Source organism: Dipteris shenzhenensis, chromosome 12 (genome assembly GCF_047967505.1).
Source record: "Dipteris shenzhenensis isolate YYH24624 ecotype China chromosome 12, Dip_SZ_1.0, whole genome shotgun sequence".
Taxonomy (NCBI): domain Eukaryota; kingdom Viridiplantae; phylum Streptophyta; class Polypodiopsida; order Gleicheniales; family Dipteridaceae; genus Dipteris; species Dipteris shenzhenensis.
The window spans coordinates 20,698,004-20,718,507 of NC_141607.1; the positions used below are offsets into that span (position 1 = coordinate 20,698,004).

The 20,504-nt window shown below is 43.1% G+C and overlaps 1 protein-coding gene across 1 annotated transcript in view; it reads right to left on the bottom strand.

Annotated features, from left to right (window-relative positions):
• Positions 1-1,131: 1,131 nt before the first annotated feature.
• ESP (separase) overlaps positions 1,132-20,504 on the bottom strand; it is a 30,652-nt gene continuing 11,279 nt past the window's right edge. The window contains exons 18-27 of the mRNA XM_087383095.1: positions 11,139-11,376; positions 10,839-10,941; positions 10,514-10,708; positions 10,326-10,381; positions 9,957-10,174; positions 9,486-9,750; positions 8,835-9,396; positions 8,423-8,704; positions 8,109-8,196; positions 1,132-1,919 (exon numbers count right to left, since the gene is read on the bottom strand). Coding sequence (XP_087239221.1) covers positions 1,411-1,919; positions 8,109-8,196; positions 8,423-8,704; positions 8,835-9,396; positions 9,486-9,750; positions 9,957-10,174; positions 10,326-10,381; positions 10,514-10,708; positions 10,839-10,941; positions 11,139-11,376 — 2,516 coding nt within the window. The 3' untranslated portion in view covers positions 1,132-1,410. The remainder of the gene's footprint in view (positions 1,920-8,108; positions 8,197-8,422; positions 8,705-8,834; positions 9,397-9,485; positions 9,751-9,956; positions 10,175-10,325; positions 10,382-10,513; positions 10,709-10,838; positions 10,942-11,138; positions 11,377-20,504) is intronic.

Below are 20,504 nucleotides of genomic sequence, written 5' to 3' on the forward strand. Positions count from 1 at the left end.
ACATGGAGGAAGTAGTGTGATCTCGAGGTTTTATATAGTGTCACATATGAATATTAAAGACATTTCATGCAATCAATCCATGTAGGTTCAATCAACACATAATCTATGGATAAATTTTTGTAACCCATTCATGAAAGTAATGATTGTTAACACTAAGCAAGTCATCCATGTAGCAAAATGAATGAAAAAACCTCTCTAAAAGACTTGTAGGAGAGGTATACTGGTAGAAAACCAAATATTTCTCATTTGAAAGTTTTTCATTGCATCGCCTATGTTCCTTTACATTCGTCTTTTTAAGAAATAAGTCATACTCAAAAAGGCAAAAGATAAGTTACACACAGCCGATGAACAAGAGAACCCATTTGGGATACCTTTAAGCTACTTATATCCCTAGTCCCCTAGCTATAGGGCATTAAGATCAAAAAGAGCCAAGATAATCAAATCATCACATGAAACATTATCCGCGAAAATGAAGTTTAGGTCCTCTTCACCTAAGTAGAATTAGTACAATTGAGAACGATGGAAGTGTAACCTTTGACCCTTATCTGAGAAAAGACCATTGAATATGGTTTGTTCAAAATATTAATAAGTCTAGAAGACCGATTTAGTGTGAGGGCAAAGGAGAGCATGAAACAAAGCTCAAAGAGGATCTTGATCCATGTGAAAAACAAGAAATGGTGCTTATCAATACCCTAATTATTAGAGAAGACGTTAGGTAAGGTCATCATGCAAGTGGTACAGATAGTACACGTACCCATAAAATCCACCCTACGATTCACAAAGACTCAAATCAATAAATTTAGTTTGACATTTGGACAAAGCATCGCATGTACTTAAACCTCCGTTCGCAAAAGAGCTGCTCCAACAAGTGGTATCACTACTAAGGTGATGAAATTAATGATACCAATGCCAAAAAAAAAAGAATGGTCATTCATTATGCTTGGCAAGGTTCACACTTCCTAGCAAGTATTGGTAATCCCCTAATAATTAGATCCGATACTAAGATTTGTGATAGATACAATGCCATTTTGTGCGAGGATGCACGCACTTGTGGGGAGGGGCGGCACACGAGCGTGCATGCGTGCGCGTGTGTGTGAGAGGGAGAGAGAATGTGATTGTTCCTTGGAATAAATAAGCAAAGGTTTTGAGCCAAATTATCATGATATTTTCTTATCTTCTATTTGCATAAACCTATAATGGCCTCCTGGGTTAGGGCCTGTACTATTTCAAATTTATTTACACTTTGAATTAGCCAGCCCAATCAGCTCTGCTGGTAACTTATTCTCATGACAATAGCTTAGAATTGAACTTCTCGATTACATAATGGTGAAAGGCCTGTTACTTCCGATGCATCCTAGATCATCTCAAACGGGCTCTTCATGTTACATATAATAAGTGAAGTTTCTGTATTCACTGAGTAATGCTCTTTCTCACTAGAGTAGGAATCCCGTAGCACACAGGTGACGCACCAATCAAATGAGGTAATCTACAAGAATTTCTCCCTTCCCCAACATGGGAAGCTAATCTTGCTTCCATGTAATATAGGTCATCAGGGTATAGTCCATCCAGAGTCTTTGCTGGATTGAAAACCTGCTTTCCTTTTTTTCTCCCTTTGAGTGATTGACTCCTGCTGCAGTCTCGTAATTTAGAATCAACTTCCAATTGTGTGTCAACCTTCCCAGGGTCTGAATCAAGCCACTTTTGAAGCAGAACTCTGCTAAACCGATCAATATCACCATCTGTAACATCCCAAAGATTGGCAATCGCTGTTGGACAACCAGCCATCAAGTATGAGCACGGCACTCCAACAGGTTCATAATCACCTCGTGGCAAGAGCCGTCCACTGCTGCAGCCCATTATCAAAGAAGCTGCACATTCAACCATCTTCCTCATCCTCCTTTCTGGACAGTACTGGTCCCCTGGATACATTTGATTGTCATTGAAACAGAGGCCAGATATACAAGGTCTGCAATTCACTATGATGGAAATCCACGCAACACACGAACCCAAAAACAGCAGTACTTAAAGTCGATGACAAATGAGTATCTCACACAGACAATTTTTGTGAAATCCATTTGTATTATATTTCAAGAAACTACGAAACTGAAACAGAGGCCAAATATACAAGGTCTGCAATTCAATATGATGAAAATCCACGGCGGCACACTAACCCAAAAACAGCAGTACTTAAAGTCAATGACAAATGAGTATCTCACACACAGACACTTTTTGTGAAATCCATTTGTATTATATTACAGGAAACTACGAAACTGTCCCCCAAAAAAAGAGAGAACAGTTACAACATCAAAAGATCTCATTATAGGACAAAACGTCTTTAAGCAGGATAATCCAGATCCCGTGCATGTAGGCAGTCAAAGAATGATTGCCGTAGAGAAGCATGGAAGAAATGATATTTAGACAGGGCAGGGTCACCAAAGGCACATTTTGTAAAAGAAATGTTGCATTAAGAAAACGTTTACATTCATAGCTGTCCCAAAGTGGGACAGCTACTACTCATAACCAAAAACAGTAATATAAAAACTTCCAACCGAGAGACCAAAGCAAAGAAGCTCGTAAAGAGGCTCATACCGTTCACCAAAGACACACAAACACACACACACACCCCAAAAAGAACAAAGTCACTCTCTCTCTCTCTCTCTCTCTCTCTCTCTCTCTCTCAATCCATTTGTCATTAAATTACAAAGAAAACAGTCCCAAAGCAAGGGACGACCGGCTACAACTTTAAAAGATGTCATTATATGAGAAGTAGGCAGGATAATCTAGATCCTGCGCATGTAGACAATCATAAAATGATTGTCGTATAGATGCTCGGAAGAACTGACATTTATCCAGAGCAGATCAGATCACTACAGACCCGATGGTTATGGTCCTTCCATAGGGTCCAAAGTGCCCAATAACAAACCCAATAGAGAAATAGTTCATATTCCTGCGTCATAGGAAACCACACAGCCAGAAATTCTTGCTGAAAAGAGCACTAAGGAAACGAGCCTGGGGTCATTGATGTACAAGAAGCAAGAAATCATGAGACTCTAAGCAATGCCGAAATAGGTGAGGCATATACTCCCAGGCTATCTCCAAAGTGGAGATTAACAAATACAAGATCAAAAAGGACAAGTAGACAGCATAATCTAACGTCCCAAGTCAAGCACCACCTGATATGTCCTCCATGCCTAGACCCACTACGTGCCATCTGCTCACTCCGCAGAATATATGAGCTGCCCTTCTCCGGCTTCATAACCGGAGATCACCAGATCATGAGGGACTACACACTCAGCATTTTACAAATGGGCAGGAGATCTTGACCCCAATCCTAGCACAGTTGTTCAACCATGTCGTATGCCATGGCTTACCACCTACTGGGAGCACCACCACCATAGTACCGATACACAAGACAGGGGATCCCATGGACACTGAGAACTACTGCACTCTTATGATTGGCCACACTTTGGCTAAGATATACGAGTCGATACTAGAGAGGGAGATCAGCAGCCACACAGAGGGTCACCGGTAGCATGCACTTGGGCAAACGGGATTTCGAAGACAGCACTCCACCTTGGACCACATTTTCACCCTCCCTAAGGGCCAATATTGAGAAGGCAAATCGAGGCGTAGACTTTCGTAAGGCATTTGATACTGTCCCACGCTCTCACCTGATCAGGAGGATACAAGAGTTGCAACTCCCAGAGATCATGATTTGGGGACTCAAGAGTCTATATGAGTCCATCAGAGGGAGGGTACATGCCCCACGAGGCATGTCACACTAGATTGAGAGCACTATCGGAGTAAAACAAGGTTGCTCCCTATCACCTACCCTTTTCGGGCTCTATATTGATGAGATCACTTCTTTTGCCGATCGCTTGGGTGGAGAGGATTCGCTTCTCATCTAGAGGCTCTGGAGATGTTCTACAAAGAGAGATATTTGGTTGTTAACCTTGGGAAAACCAAGGTTATGATCTTCAACACCTCACGAGGAGTGTATCGTCAACATAGCTTCACATACCATGACGAGCCTGTGGAGATCGTGCAATCTTACACATTTCACCAGGCCAAGTTTCACGATGATCCATGCAAGTACGGCACGACTCACACAAGGACGGGCGCTCTAGCCGGACTAGAGAGGCGATGCTTCCAAGCACACTTCTAGGACCCTCCGACAAAGGGTTGGCTTTTTGACACACTGGTGAGACCGACTGCCATGTATGCAACATCCTTCTAGGGGAGCAATATTTCAATGACAGAGTGGAGGAGATTTGAGAGGTTACAGATGACTATGGGATCCGGGATGATTCGGAGTAAACCCTCAGTCACCCACCAAATTATACAGGCAGAGTTTGCCATGACCCCTCTCCAGGTTGATGTCATCTTTCAGACAGTGACGTTCCTCCACAAAGTTTGGACCTTACCACAATGGAGATTACCAAGGCTATCATTAGAGTCCTCCAGGCGACTAGCAAAGCGCGGTGTTGATACTGCATGGTATGCACGGATATCCACATGGTTTGGTAGCCACGGCATTCAAATGGACGGACTTCCCCCTTTTCAATATAGTCTGGATGCTCCACCCGAGATGATCCCACAAGATGAGATCAACCATATCATACGGTTGGACCTCCTTCAGCTTCATACATCTAGGGCTTGAGAGAGGAGTTCCCCACCAAGAATCAATTCTACCATGACCACTTCTTGAGGGTCTCAGAGCATGATCTTGTTATTAGACCACAGTATCTCGAGGACAAGAGAGTCTCACATGCACTGAGAGTCGCCATCGGTCAAGTGCGAGTCTCATCACATCGTCTACGGATCATAGAGCAAAGGACTTGCACACTATGCCAAATGGAGGAGATCGAGATGGAGGAGCATTTTCTATGTGTCTACCCAATCTATTACGAGATACAAGGACGATACCACTGCTTCTTTCAAGAGGGGCATGGCTTTGGTCCACTTACACGACTGATCCATTTTCACGATCAAGTCTGTGTTGGGCTCTACCTGATTGAGATGCGCCGACGGAGAGACACATTGATGCGACAAATCAGAGAGCAACAAAGACTGATGCCAAAGGTCACCGATATTGACAGGTCACATACTTTTATGCATCTGAGTCAACCGACGGTGAGGCTAAGGGAGAGGAGCTTGAGGAGATGAGAGCATCATGGATTAGCAGAGTCCACCACGATGCTGCCAGACGAGGGACACACACTCCACGTGCGACAAAGATAGGGACCAGAGCACGCACGATCGAGGTTCGAGCTATCTCATCCCTTCTTAGAGGCAACTGGCAAAGGCGAGGCATCACCCTTGACGTAGCACACTGGATCCAGAGATTGGGGAGACCGCGCCCTCCCCCATGCCGCGAGATAGCTCGACAGACATAGATACGAGAGCTCCTCACATCTCATCAAAGAGCTACTAGGTTACTTGGATATATGGAACCTGAGCATGTACTAGGAGTGCTAGCCCTGGACACTTGACACTACTTTGTTATTTGGCTTTCGCTACTCTAGCATTTAGACACTTGATTCATTAGTTTTAGCACTTTGGCTTTTTATCTTTCAGCAAGGGTCTTAGTGAGCCCTTTGCTTTAACCCTCAGTGGCTTGTATGAGTTACCTTTTTGGCATGTACTTTGTCTCATAGGCCCACGAGGCCTCTCGCAAACGTTAATAAATCTCTCTCTCTCTCTCTCTCTCTCTCTCTCTCTCTCTCTCTCTCTCTCTCGCTAGCACGTTGATCCGAATATTGTTGTATACAGATGACGTGGCACTTTTGCCTTCCTCAACAAAGTGGCTCCAGAGACACCTTGACACATTACAGTTTGTGAGTCCCATGATTTGAAGGTCTCAACCTTGGTAAAACCAAGGTTATGATCTTCAATACATCTCGAGCCGTCTTGCACCGAGAGTAGTTCATGTTTGATGGGTCACCTGTTGAGATAGTTTCGTCATACACGTATCTTGCGGTTGTCTTCTCCGAACCCATCTTGACTATGAGACCTGCAATGCAGGCCTGCTTGGACCAAGGGCTGCTTTTTTACTCCCTGATCCGCCTAGCGGGGATGTATGGCATGCCTTGATGGGAGGCCAGATTTGTCGAATATAAAGTAGGCTCGTGAGGAGCGGCTACAGGTTCTCGTGCTATCGCAGATGATTCACCGTAAGCCATCCGTTCCTCACCAAATCATTCAAGCTGAGTTTAGGTCACCCCCATTACAACTAGATGCAACATTTCAAGTCATTACGTATCTGCATTGAGTCGAGGAGTACGGGGATTACACTTCTGAGCGCAACAGAAGATGCTAGTATGCACACACAAAGAGATGGTTTGCATGACTAGGGCTCCACATGGATAAGCTCCCTCCCTTCCAGTACAGTATTGATGCACCATTTTCTCCTCTCTTGTCACAAGAGATCAATCAAGTTATCGGTGAGGTTCTCTTACAGCTACACACATTCCGGACCAAGCGAGCTTCCAATGAAGCTCAACTTCTACAAGGATCACTGCTTGCATATCACAGAGGGTTTCATTGACTCACCAGGATACACGCATATCCACTTACCCCACTCACTGAGGATCAATTGGGCAATTTTGGGTCTCTTCATATAGACTTCGTATCGAGAGCGGTAGAGCAAAGGGCCTACCCAAGGAGAGGCGCATTTGCACATTATGTTACATACAGGAGGTTGAGACTAAGGAGCACTTCATCTTCGAATGTTCTGTTTACTATGAGATCGGAAGGCATTTCTACTACCCCTTCAGAGATAGCTCTGAGGTTTTGTCCCGATTCCTCTCCTATCTAGACGAGAGATTCTTGGAAACTTTCATTCATGAGGCAATCACGCACCTCGAGAGGCTACTTCGATCACGAAGACAAGAGCAGACTACTTCCTTGGCAGATCCCTCTCAGAACTCTATCACGGAGTTCTTCCAACCAGATCACACGGACCCCCACGATATGAGGCCTTAACATGATCGTGACCCAAAACTAGTGACTCGACAGCTCAAACAGAGGGTTGACGCGCAGATTGCACTTGGGAATATTCTCTTTCTGTTCAAAGTCAAGAGCCCGGCCGATAGGAGTTACTATAGTCCTTGTTAGGCACAGAGCTATGACCAAGAGACATCACAGGGCCACACCCGTGAGCAACCGACAACACTCTATAGCCGATTTCATGCCTCCATTGCCTCATCCACTTTGATGTCCTAATGGTGATGATGATGGTGATGATGATGATGATTGATATGTAGTCGACCACACTGACATGATTGTTAAACTTAGTACTATCATTTTGCATTTTTTGCATTCTGCATTAGTGTGGATGCTCGTTTAGCAGCTCCACCCTCACAGCTTGTTTGTACCAAGATTTTCACAGTCTCATAGACCCATCGGTCTTACTCTCTCTCTCTCTCTTGGGGATATCCCCTCCCTATTCAAAGTCGCAGCTCGACTGACAGGGGTTACTTTAGCCCTTGTTAGGCGCAGAGTTATGACCAAAAGACATCACAAGGCCACACCCGTGAGCGGTCAACAGCACTCTATTGCCGCATTCATGCCTCCATTGCCTCATCCATCCTGATGCCTTGATGATGCTGACGATGTTGGTGATGATGAGATTGATATGTAGTCGACCATTGACATGACTATGTTGTACTTTGTACTTAGTACTACCAATTTGCATTTTTGAATTCTGCATTGATGTGGATGCTCGTTTTAGTAGCTCCCCCCTCATAGTTCGTTTGTACCAAAATTTTCAGTCTCATAGACCAAAGACTTTAATAAACTCTCTCTCTCTCTCTCTCTCTCTCTCTCTCTCTCTCTCTCTCGTGGCCCACGTGTTTTAAAGATATGCACGTTTTATGTATGAATCCGAGCACACAATAGGAGATCATGTAGCAGCAAGTTGCATCGTAAAGTTCTAAAGCTCATGAAAAAGTTACAAGCCATCAAATCCATCATATGTAGACATGATACTATGACATCCTCAACAGTATTCATCAGTGCCAAGGTTGCATACTTTTGTTTATGCAATCCTTAAACGTACACATATCCACACCCACACATATATGCATATTTGCAGGAAAGAGGCTTACCACTTCCATGGCCAAAGTATACAAAAAGATCATGTGTTTGCAGACCAGTCATGAACTCGTCCACTGTTGGTACTTGACCTGCCTTTCCCTGCAAAAAAGAGAAAAAATTTAGGTTCAAATACTTCTGCATCACCCTCTGGCATTTACATATAATGAATGTCTATCTCTGCATAAACAACACCTACATAGGAGCTTGGTAAAATAACAGCAGCACTGAATTTACTTCAAAACTTTCCATATCAGTATGCTAGGCTTTTTTCGACAAAGCAGACTTGAAGACTTGCAAAGGCCAGGAAGAATATGGTCTTCAATACCTCCCACCCTTGCTGACAATTAAACCATTCCTCAAATGCAGCCTGAGTGCTTCCAAGATCCCCACTTGGATTGAGCAAAAAGTATGCATTGAAAGGATCAACAGTAGGTAGCATATGCATATTTCCAAATCCAAATTGTGCAGTATTTCCCCTGCCATAATTTTGCTTTCCTTTTCCTTTAAAAAAAGCACTCTGGATCATCAGAGCCCTTATACTACCTAGGGATGGCATCCTGTATATTTCTTCCTTCCTTAATGCTGGCAAGCTCTCCCATGGCAATACCTGCAATAAGAAAAAGAGACATCCAAAGTTTAAAGCAGAGCATGAGCTTCATCATGGCATATTCGAAACCGGCATTCTCAAGATAGAGACGCATAGTCAAAGAAAGAGCAGTAGAAGCATTACAAATCACCTGCATTTTCCCATCGAGTACAAGTATTAAGGGTTCTCGACAAAATTCGACTTTGTCTACATTTTCAAAATCCTCTGAAAGGTTTCTTGGCAATTTTATGCCAAACGTTTCACACTCTTGATGCAAACTCAATTCCTTCTCCCCATAGAAATTTCTGCCCTTTCTTGTATCGGATTTCTCACGGCAAACTCCTGTTTGGATTATGCTATGAAACAATTCAACAAAGGCCTTCACTGCTTTGTTGATTAAATCAGCTTGTGTATATCGCAGATCCCTATCTTCTACAAAAACAGAGTCCATCTGTTTCGTGGAATGGGAAAAACTGTCCTTCCTACCAAGCAACCAACCAACTCCCTTCTCAAGCTCAGCCCTTGTAAGGGAGCCGGTTCCTTGTATAAGGAAAGTAACTATATTAACATCGATAGGAATTGAAAATTTCACCATTGATTCCAGCTGCTTTTTAAGGACCTCTGCACCTTCTCTAAAAGCTCTTGATCCTTTGCTAGGATAATTCCCAAGAAGAACACATTTCCAAGGGCCCAGCCAAGTCTCTTCAATTGTCCTGCAAACGAAAGTCTTTTTTAAGGTCAAATCCAATAAATAACCAGGCCACTTTTTGTGAATTAGAAATTAAGTTAAAGCAAAATGCACCTGAGCAATGAAGCAAGATGAACATCAAGGTCCGTCCTCCACTCCCACCATTTGCTTTTCTCCTCTACAGAATTCAGCACTTGGATGCCAGAGGTCGATTGGCGGCTCTCATCCAATATGCTCGTAAATTCAGAAACAGCTTTTTCAAAAGTTGTGTTCGCACATGATTCATTACAACCATCTACTGCAGCTGCAAAGCACGCTGATGTGGAATCCGTTCGATCATTAAGGCTGTACACACTGCAAGATCCTGAGCTAATTATGTCTGCAAAACACCATGCCAAAACGAACAGAAAATTAAATTTGATCAGTTGGAAGAACAAAGCACACATGCATGCATTCCACCATGGGTTATGTAGCTACACCACAATACTAACCATGCTATTGGAACAACAGGGCACATAATTGTGAAGTACTGGCTCTGGAAGTGCCTCTAGTCCGGTGCAAGAGAAAAGAATAAAGTATGCTTACTTTCAGGTAGAGGAGCACATTGAAGAATCATAGATAGAGGCTCCATGCCAACATCAAAGCGGCTGACTAAAATGCATGTATGATAGAGATTCCTGTCAGGCACATGAAATAAATATCCAATCTCCTGATCCACCAAGCTCATGCAGACTGTTGAACAAGGAAGTTGAATATCCTCTTGTATATTTGACTTCAGATCATTCAGATCCCAAGGTGAAATCCTGTGAAGTTGCAACAATAAGTTGGAATTTGACACATCAGTAAGAATGTTTAAAAAATCCAAAACGAGACTTCCTCAAGGCTACATGAACAGCTGCGACAAGTATGGAGCTCAAATAAAGAAATACAATCAAGGAAAGAAATTTCAGATACCTGAGGGCTTGCCGCATTTTATCAATACTAGCTTCAACATCAGAGGAGCCTAAAATCTGTGAATATATATAGAAATAAAATTAAATAACTGCATATGCATTGACAAGACAGAATTAGCACTAGTTAAATTTAGCAGTTTTGAAGGAATTGAACTAGATTTACTTTTTGTAATAAATTGATTCACTCGCCTTTGCTTTGCCCGGGGAAACAGAGAACTTCCTTGCATCCAGCATTGAAAGATGTTGTTGTCTTAGAGTTCCCCCCAAGGATACCTGGTGAAAATATGATGCTATTTGGGTAGGTTGTAAGCCACTAATAGAAAAGGCTGCAAAAGGACCTCCTGACTCTTTGGGCACATGAAGAATGGCCAAAATTTTTGCTATCTGAACAATTCCATTGACAAAACAGTAAAAGGACATCAAAATTGAGGTTGAAAACTTGAAAGCTAATCACATCCACACATGAAGAAAATAGTAATGACATTCAAATGAAACAATGATCAGACCAGCATACCTTCCCTAACAGTGGTGGGATTTCACTACATAAAATAAAAGCACGACACAGAAATCTTGAGGCTTCACATACTTGAACATGAGACAGGTGGCAACATTTATTCCTGCATGGCAAATTCAAGTGTCGTTTCAGCTGTGTGACCAAGAGTTTGGGAAGCAAGAAATGTTAAAATTTGAAATTCGCAAGCAGAAATGTATGCATGAATTATTTTACGAGTTATTATTAAAAATAATATAACCTTAATTTCACATTAAATAAGTGACAATTAATAGAATAAATAAATTTTACATATTGAGGTACCTTAAAATCGTGCCACTGTGTTGTTTCAAGCCAAGCATGCTGATATGATATAAGAGGCATCCCTCTTCAATTGGGTAAAGAATTGATACTCGTTTCAACGAAAGACATTCAACCTGACAATAACTAGATGAGTCTGGTAAATGTGAAGCATTGTAATCTCCCAGTTTCAGCACAGAAAGAGCTTTGTGAAAGTATTCATGTGCTTCGTGGAAACTTCCATTACTCACAGAGCATTTGCCTGTCCACCACAAATTGAAAGAGGAAAAAAATGTTCAATACATATACTGCATAATACCCACAGCTTAAGTTTCAATACACGCTGATTTTGATTTGATCATCAAATATTATATTCTCTCCTTAAAATAGTTGACAAAAGTAGGTATCCTCGGATATCTACACACTAACAAAAGTAGGTATCCTCGGATATTTACTTTGACTACAACACATTCTCTGCTGACTGTAAACATTAACGAAAGTAGGTATCCTTGGATATATGTTTACATGTATCAGTAAAAAGGGGCACAAGCAATGTAAGAGGACTTGTCTTTTCCATTGTGGTTTTGTTTGTAGGGAAGAAGGGGACGAATGTATATAGATGCATGCCCACAAAGCATATACGTGTGCACCTCCTACAAACTGCGAGGGACCTGGCTAACACCCCATGAGATTTCAGTAAAACGCAGCTTTTACACAGCCCATGCCTGTGGATCTCAATGGAAGGTTTTACCAATCCCCTAGGTTATACTCAGATCCATCTCCCACATGCACTAAGGATCTCAATTGGGAATTTTGAGTATCCTCTCACCAACTACGTATTGATCCAGGATGGGCAGAGGGCATTCCATGTGAGAAATACATCTGCACTTTATGAGACAAAGGAGCTTTGCATTTGGATGCCTTGTGTACTATGAGATCCTTGGATGGCACTACTATCTATTCAAGAGCGGATTTGGTCCACTCAGAATTTTTGGCCCATCTTGATCAACAATGTGTGGCGACTTTTCCTCCTTGAGACCCACTGACATAGAGACCAACTACTGTGAGCGCAAAAGAGAGCCCAAGAAGGCATGTCAAATCCCAATGAGAGGATGATCACATACTTCCTTTTTGCTGACTTGAGCCAAGGGCTAGCAAGGACCCAAAGAGCACAACACGATAGACTGGCCCTCGTCGGGTGGACCCTCATATGAAGACTGCAAACATCTCTTTACTATCGACTTGGGGAGACAAACCACTAGAGTGACAGTACTGCTTGTCAAACAACAAGTTACTTGCCGGAACTTACAGAAGACGAGACAGAAGCCCAGACAAATTGCTTTGTGCTTTGCTTTCAGCGATTAGATGAGAATTGTTTGTTGCGCAATGCACTCTCTGTTAAGCTGAGCACCAACAAATTCTATTACTGATTTCCTTCCTTGACAACACCAGCTCGCACCATATCTAGAGCCACTGTCGGCCAATATCATCTCTTCTATCCTTAGCCGATCGACAGAGTTGGTCCCACAGATAATATACACAAGTCCCATCACTCAAATGATCAGCTGAAAAGATGACCAACTACTGTCCCTTTTGTCCTTTGCATTCCCGCACAACATAGTGTATCTATCTAATTGTTGTCTTCCCTCATATCTCATGCTTGGGTGTGCACACCCACTTTAGGGACCCGACCCCTTAGCTTGTATGTATGTATGTATGTATGTATGTGCGTGCATATGGACAAACAAGGTGGGTGGGTGGGTCTCTCTCTCTCTCTCTCTCAGCCCCCCCGCTCACCTATCTACTCCTATCTACTCTCACCCTCGCTCAGTCCTATCTACTCTCACCCTTGCTCAGCCCCCCCGCTCACCTCCGCTCAGCCCCTGCAGCCCTACGCTCCCCCCCGCAGCCCCTCGCGCAGCACAAGTGCGATGCATCTCCCCCAACACCAGAGTTGGTTTCTAAATGGCAGGAAATGGTCAATACTCACTTGAAATCTATGAAACAAGAGATGACAGTAGACATAAACAGTAAAGTAAACAAAGCTGATCTATACAAGGAACTGAAAGAGCAGCAAACCAGAAAAGCCAACAAGCAGATCTTGTGTGGGGGGGGGGCTACCAAAAGGTTGCCTTGATACAAAGGAATTCACAGAAGATAAGATCGATTGCCTAATAGAGAAGATACCACAAGTGGAATGGGATCCAGATGTTATCTCGAGTATTGAGCCAAAGGGAACACACATACAAATCTTTCTCGGTGACAAGGCAACCAAGACCAAGATTCTCCAACAAACACAAAAGCTGAAGGGCACGAAGATATGGATATCTGAGGAACTCACTCCGACAAACCTCAAGCAAAGAACCACTGAAATTGTAAAGGTGAAAGAAGCCAGGAAAGCAGGAAAGTGGGATTGCACTAATTAGAGATTTCACATCTAAATCTAAAGACTCTCAGTGTTAAACTGATGTAATGAAGGCCATTTTCGTTACAGTACCAAAACTTAGACACGTGCTAAATAATCTTGAGTTGAGTTGCCATGTGCACTCTTTGAGTCTCAAAGATGCAGTGAAACTCATAGTCCTGTGAGGACTGGTGAAGACCTCTCTCTCTCTCTCTCTCTCTCTCTCTCTCTCTCTCTCTCTCTCTCTCTCTCTCTCTCAGGTCCAAGCTGAACAAAGGAGATCATGAGCACCGTTGGCATCAAATAGGGTTGTCTGTTATCACCAACCTTGTTCGACCTTTACATAGATGAGCTTGAGACCTTTATTGGGACTCTAGGAGGGGTAGCCGGATCCTTGCTCCAGATTCTCCTATACGGAAATGACATGGTCTTACTCTCCTCAACAGAGGGTCTCCAACGACACTAGGATGCACTTCACACTTTGTGAGACACATGACTTGGAGGTCAACCTTGGTAAAACCAACCTTGCAAGTCACATATCCCAAGTAGCCATGCATAGAGAGCATTTTATCTTGGATGGGTAGTTGATGGGGGTGGTTGCATCCTACACATACTTAGGGGTCCTCTTCTCTGGCCCAATCTTCACAATGCGACCAACATTACAAGCTCGACTACGCAAGGGATGCTCCACATTGGTCAGACTTGAATAACAATGCTTTCACTCTCACTTCCAGGACTCTTGGACCAAGACTCTTTGATGGATCTTACAAAAAAAGTTTAAATAAAAGTACAAGAGGAATTGTCATTTATAATCCTGGAGGAAATGAGATTCGGAAAATGGGAATTCAGCTTGAAGCCAACAGTAATAATGAAGCTGAATATGCAGCCCTCTTCGAAGGTTTGAAAGTATGCATTAGTCTGGGTATTAAGAGACTCATGATTAAGGGAGATGCTCTGTTGGTTGTGAAGCAAATTTTAGGTGTATGGAAGGTTAAGCATGTTCATCTGAAGAGATGGATAAGTGCGGTGAAGAAACTATTAAATCAACTGGATGCCTGGACACTCCAACATATTGAAAGAAATAAGAATGTAAATGCACATGATGCTGCGTAGGAAAGTACAGCAGCCTATGTTGATGCAGTAGGAGTGCAGGAACCCTTATACAAAGGAAGGGAGACATTAGCTTGTGAGGAAAGCTTCCTGTTAACTGGTAAAGTGCCTGAAGAAGTTCCGAAACAAAGAAAATACTTCTTATTGTCTAATAGATGATGTTCTTTACATGAAAGGGGCTGATCTAGTGCTCAAAAGAATTCCCTGGCATGAGGAAGTTTTTCATATTCTACAAGCCTATCATGAGGGAGTATGTGGAGGACATTTTGCTTTCAAAATCATGCTGAGGAAAATACTTACAGAAGGATATGTGTGGCCATCCCTCCAGAGAGACATAAGACATTGGTACAAGTCATGCCTACAGTGTAGGCAAATGAGTAAGAGGATCTTACATCCAGAACTCAGATATATCATACTTGCTTATAATATTTTCGAGAAATGGGGAATAGATGCCATCGGTCCTCTACCCATGACAACCAAAGGAAATTGTTATATGTTGGCAGCTGTGGATTATTTGACGAGATGGGCTGAAGCACGAGCTGTACAGGATGTCAATGCAAAATCTATATGTAAGTTTGTGTATGAGGATATCTGCTGTAGATTTGGTGTACCACTGGAGTTGCTTTCTGATAGAGGTCCAGGTTTCAGGAGTGAACTGATGGATTTATTATGTGGTAAGCTGAAGATTAAACATAGATATGCAAGTCCGTATTACCCTCAATGTAATGGGATGAATGAAAAATTTAATGGTTTGTGTACTAATATCATGGGAAAGATCATGAGAACCTATGAGAAGGAGTGGGATCTTGCTTTGCACTGGGCCTTATGGGCTTACAGAGTTGGAGTAAAAGAAGGCACCTAGTTTTCACCATTTCATCTTGTTTACAAGAAAGAAGCTCTGTTGCCCTTGGAAGTAGAAATTCCTGCATTACAGATGTTAATGAAGATAAATGAGGATTCAAATTCTACTTTCCAGAACCGGTTATTGGATTTGCAGGAAGTACAACTAGATAGACAAAAGGCGATGGAACATTATGCTTTAGTTCAACAGGAGAATCAGAAGAGAGCAAACAGGAAATTCAGGGATAAGAAAATCAAGGAGGGCGATCTAGTTTTGAGATACAACAGTAGTCTGGATTCTACCTTCAAGAAGAAATTTGTGACCAAATGGGATGGACCTTTTCGTGTGACGAAGAAATTCAAAAATGGATCATATCAACTTGAGGATTTGGATGGTAAGCAGCATAAGAATAGAGTTAATGGCTTCAGACTAAAGAAATACTTTCATAGGATCATGAGTGTGGGCGGCTGTGGACCTGCTATGATGAAACCAGATAAGCCGGAAGACCTCATGGATGAGGATATCTCTGAAGAAATGCAAATCTTATATACCTCTATCTGCAAGACATGAATGTCTGCAGACTTGGGGATGGGCAAAATGATAGGACAAAATCTGTATCAAGTTTTTTAGCACTGTATATAGATGTGGGTAGGCACATAATTGTACACATCTAGGGTAGGTGTGGGCTTTTGGCATTTGTGGATTTTTCTTTCACAAGCATGATAAACTAATGTATATTTTTTTGAGATAATAAAGTATGTTTTGCAGGGACTTCATGGGAAATGATGAAATGCAATGTGGTTGTACCAGACTTCCAGAGCGAGGGTGTCTAGTGTGTGGTCAAGTGAAATGTTTTTGGGGTCATGTAAAGTCAAGTCATGAAGGGTTTTTTAATATTTTTCTGAGTCAATGTGCACTTGCATGTTACGGGAATTTGATATGTTATGGTGTCCATGTCAAGGGGCCTTTCATGTGTGTGCACGGGGGTGCATGCAAGCTTTAATGTGCATGCTAATGTGTGTGGGAATTGTGTGACTAAAGGTCCAAAATGTGCATTTAACGTGATTCGGGGGAAATGTCTTGAGAGTGGTAAAATGTCACTGATGAGGTGGCAAATTAGGCTGAGGTGGCTGGACTGATTAGGAAGGCATCCTGCTCATGCAAAGGTGGCTACGTGATGGATGAAGGGATGCTTCTAGTCGACGAGCTGGACGTAGATGAAGGTGACAGCTTGCAGGTGGATTCGGGAAGGAGTTCGTGGGCACACGGAGGATGATCACGTAAAGAAGGGGAGGAGAACGGGGAAGTTCGGGGGGAGTGGCTGAGGAGAGCAGGATCATGCAAGAAGGAATACTTGCTGGAGGGCTGGAGGATGCGCTGGGGGTAATAAAGGACGAGTACACGAGCTGGGGGGTTGAAGGAGATGAAGGGCGCCGGATGTCCAAGAGCTGTTGAGCAAGGAAGGATCGCGCAGTAGAAGCCAGACGATGGCTGGTGAGATTGTGGGGGAGAAGAAGAAAACAGGGATCGCGACTGCAAGCTGAAGTAGGAGCATTTTGCATTCAGATGCCCGATGTACTATAAGATCAAAGGTCGCTATCACTAGCTCTTCAAGGATGGTTTCAAGCCTTTATTCAGCCTTTTGGCTTACCCACATCAAAGGTATGTGGCAACTTTCATCCATGAGATCATCCGACACAAGGAGCATTTGCTCAGATCACACAAGCGAGATCAACACACATAGCCAAACTCCACTTAAAGCACGATCACTGAGTTTTTCCAGCCAAACAACACTTATCAACAATGTTCAGAGAGACAACATGCCCATGGATCAAAGCGGGAGACACATTAGACACACCACCGAGTTGAGACACAAATCACACTAGGGGACCTTCCTTCCATGCTTACCAGATCGGAGACACGACCGATTGGTGTGACAATGGAACTAGTATGTTGCTCGCAGGGCCATTGCTAGGAGTCCACAGTGGACCACACGTGTTGACAGCCACCATCAACGCCCCATCACAAATTTTCTACAGCCACAGCAACCTTGCACATCGCCAACCCCCTCTTAGGCTCGACTTCTCCACCAGCCTTCCCCAGATGGTCATCACAGTGCAACCAATCCTCACCCTCTCCATGAGCTCAAAGTGTTCTCTCTCTTTATGTATCGGTATCGCTATGATCATGGATTTTTTCTTATGTTCATCATGGGTTTTGATGCCTATTTAGTGGCTCCACCCCTCCGCTCATTGTATCAAGTCTTTTTTAGTCTTATAGACCCTTTGGTCTTTCAAAGACTTTTGATAAACTCTCAAGCAAATATACAAAAAGATTTTGCTGAATCTCAAATCAGAAAAAGGAGAGAAGGAGAAAGACGAAGACAAGGAGAGGCAAAAGAAAGAGCACAAAAATTAGTATCAGAATCAAAACCAAAGGAAACTAAAGCTCAAGGATGTAAACAAGCATTTGAATCGCAGCGGCTCAAATGGGCAGCACAACAATTCACAGGGTTCTACATCATCTACATCAACATCGAACGTATCATCTCTGGTTCAATTGGAAGGTTATGCTTGGTCTTGAATCTCAGTTGACAACAAGGATCCTTGCACTCATCATTGTACCAGCTATTACAAGAAACAGAGCCAATGGGTGGCGGCCGTGTGGAGCAAGTGGTGTAGGAAAATGCATGAAGGGCAACCTCATGAATTGAGCGAGTGATCAGAGCGGCACGGTTCGTTAGTAGGAGTATGTGATCGATGTATGTAAGCAGTGTGTATAGATGGGTAGAATACTTAGGCCAAAGACTGCAGTCGAACTGTATGTTGTGATGAGTAGTATGCGTGATCGATGGTGTAAGTGGTAGCACGAGACGAGGGGTGGAGATGCTAAAGAAGAGGTATTTATGGTCTTCCCCTTGGGGAGTGGTGCAACAAAAAAGTTAGTGATACTAGATGTGAAGGCAAGAGATCCCATGATGTAGTCAACTATGCTAGAGCCTCCCCCATGCTGAAAACAGGTGAAACCACCATCAACAGAAGGCCATCGTTTGAGACCATTGTATATAATGAGATCATGCATCCTACCCATATCCATATGAAGTGACCGGGGCCTACCTGTCAACGGAGACTCGCAGCATACCTATGTCATCCAGATAAATGTCCGACAGCAAAATAGCATTGTCTCAGAAGTCAAGGAGCGATATCTAGCGTACACCTATCCTCGCGTTGAAGTCCCCAACGAGAAGGACTTCTATGAGGGTGGAGAAAGCTGAAATGCCTGGACTACGAGTTGCATACGGTCACATGTCGACCTCCTCACACAAATCTCAGGCAAAGTGAGATGTCTGAGGTGGAAAGTAGCATAAAGCAACAAATAGGTCCTATCTAGCCATACGTCGAATCTAGATCCAGAGAAATCTGGAGTGAATGTCCCGCATTTCTATTGAGATCGCCTCGAAAAGAGATGACCTGTAAGTATTGCTCCTCCTAACCCTCGTATTTCACCTGTATCCCTCATCTCATCTCTATAAGATGTCTCCCAATGTATTCTCTAGCTACCAGTAGTGGGCGCCACAGACTCTGATGTGTCTCTGTGTAGAAGTCTATGTCTCGTCTTGTGTAAGACTCCGAGAAGTTCTCTGGCTTTGACCATAAGATACCATTATAGTTCCAAATGATACAATACAGGGTCTCGATGTATTGAGTCTCATAGATCTCGCCTCCCTAGGTGGGAGGGTGACTGGTGTCCGACAAGGGCCTATGAGGAGCGTCCATCCCGTACAACCACCCACTTTCCCTCCTTGCGTTGTAGATCAAGATGTGTCTCTCCTCAACCTATAGGGGTGTCGGATCCTTGTCCATGGAAATCAATGGGTACTCCAAACTTCCTACGAGACACATAAGTTGAATGTCAACCAAGGTTATAATCTCCAACACATCCTGATTAACAACACATCGAGAGCAATTCACCTTCAACGAGACCAAAGGAGATTATCATGTCCTATACCAATCTGAGAGTCTTCTTCTCACGTTTGATCTTCACGATGAGATTAGCTAGGCAAGTTGGACTAAGCAAAGAGTATGCCACACTCACCAGACCTGAGCGATACAATACTTACAATCACATTTTCAAGATCCCAAGAACAAGTCTCTTCTCTTCAATTCTCTTGTTCGCCCAATTGGTCTTTTTTTGGGCCAAGACTTATTAGGGGTAGATTGGTTCAATGGATAGAAAGGCTACAAGTTTTACTACTCACAATTATGATCAACAATAAACCATCGGCTCAACCTCAAATCCTCTTGACAGAGCTTAGAGATACTCGCCTTCAACTTGATGCAGCCTTTCAAGTGGTCACATACCTTCATAGTGTTAGAGACTTTAGCTCCACAACATCAAGATGGAGCAAGCTACCTTGGTTACGCTTGTCTTTGTCTATGGCATTAGCCGCAAAGGGAGACAAGGAGTGCTCGAACATGCAGATGGTTTGCAGACGTTGGACTCCATATGGGCAGATTGCCACCTTTTCAATACAACCTAGCCCATGAGTTTCTCTCTTCACACTTGACACCACATGTCCTTGTCTACTTCTTTGTCTACATGTCCCTGCATGCTTTTCACTAACCTATCATGAACTAGCAAGAGTTGCTCAAGCGACAATCCCCTTCTCTCACTGACACCAAACTTTTGACACTCCTAGGCATGCACATTGTACAACATTCCTCACTAGATGCCACCTGACCTCTTGTAGCTGCTTCGCTCCATGTGCACTAGATGCTCCGTTCCATGTGCACTATTCAACCCCATGAAGTCAGACATGCAGCTCTGAAGCTACATAATGACCGAGCCAACACACACACACACACACACACACACACACACATACAACTCTTATAATACAACGGATTCATGAGACATAGAACCTTGAAAATAACATATCAAAGCATGCTTCACATAAAAAAGCTGCATTTCCATTGCAATGAAAGGTTTGCATAAAAAGGCTGTATTGTGAATTTAAAGGTGCACATGCAAGAAT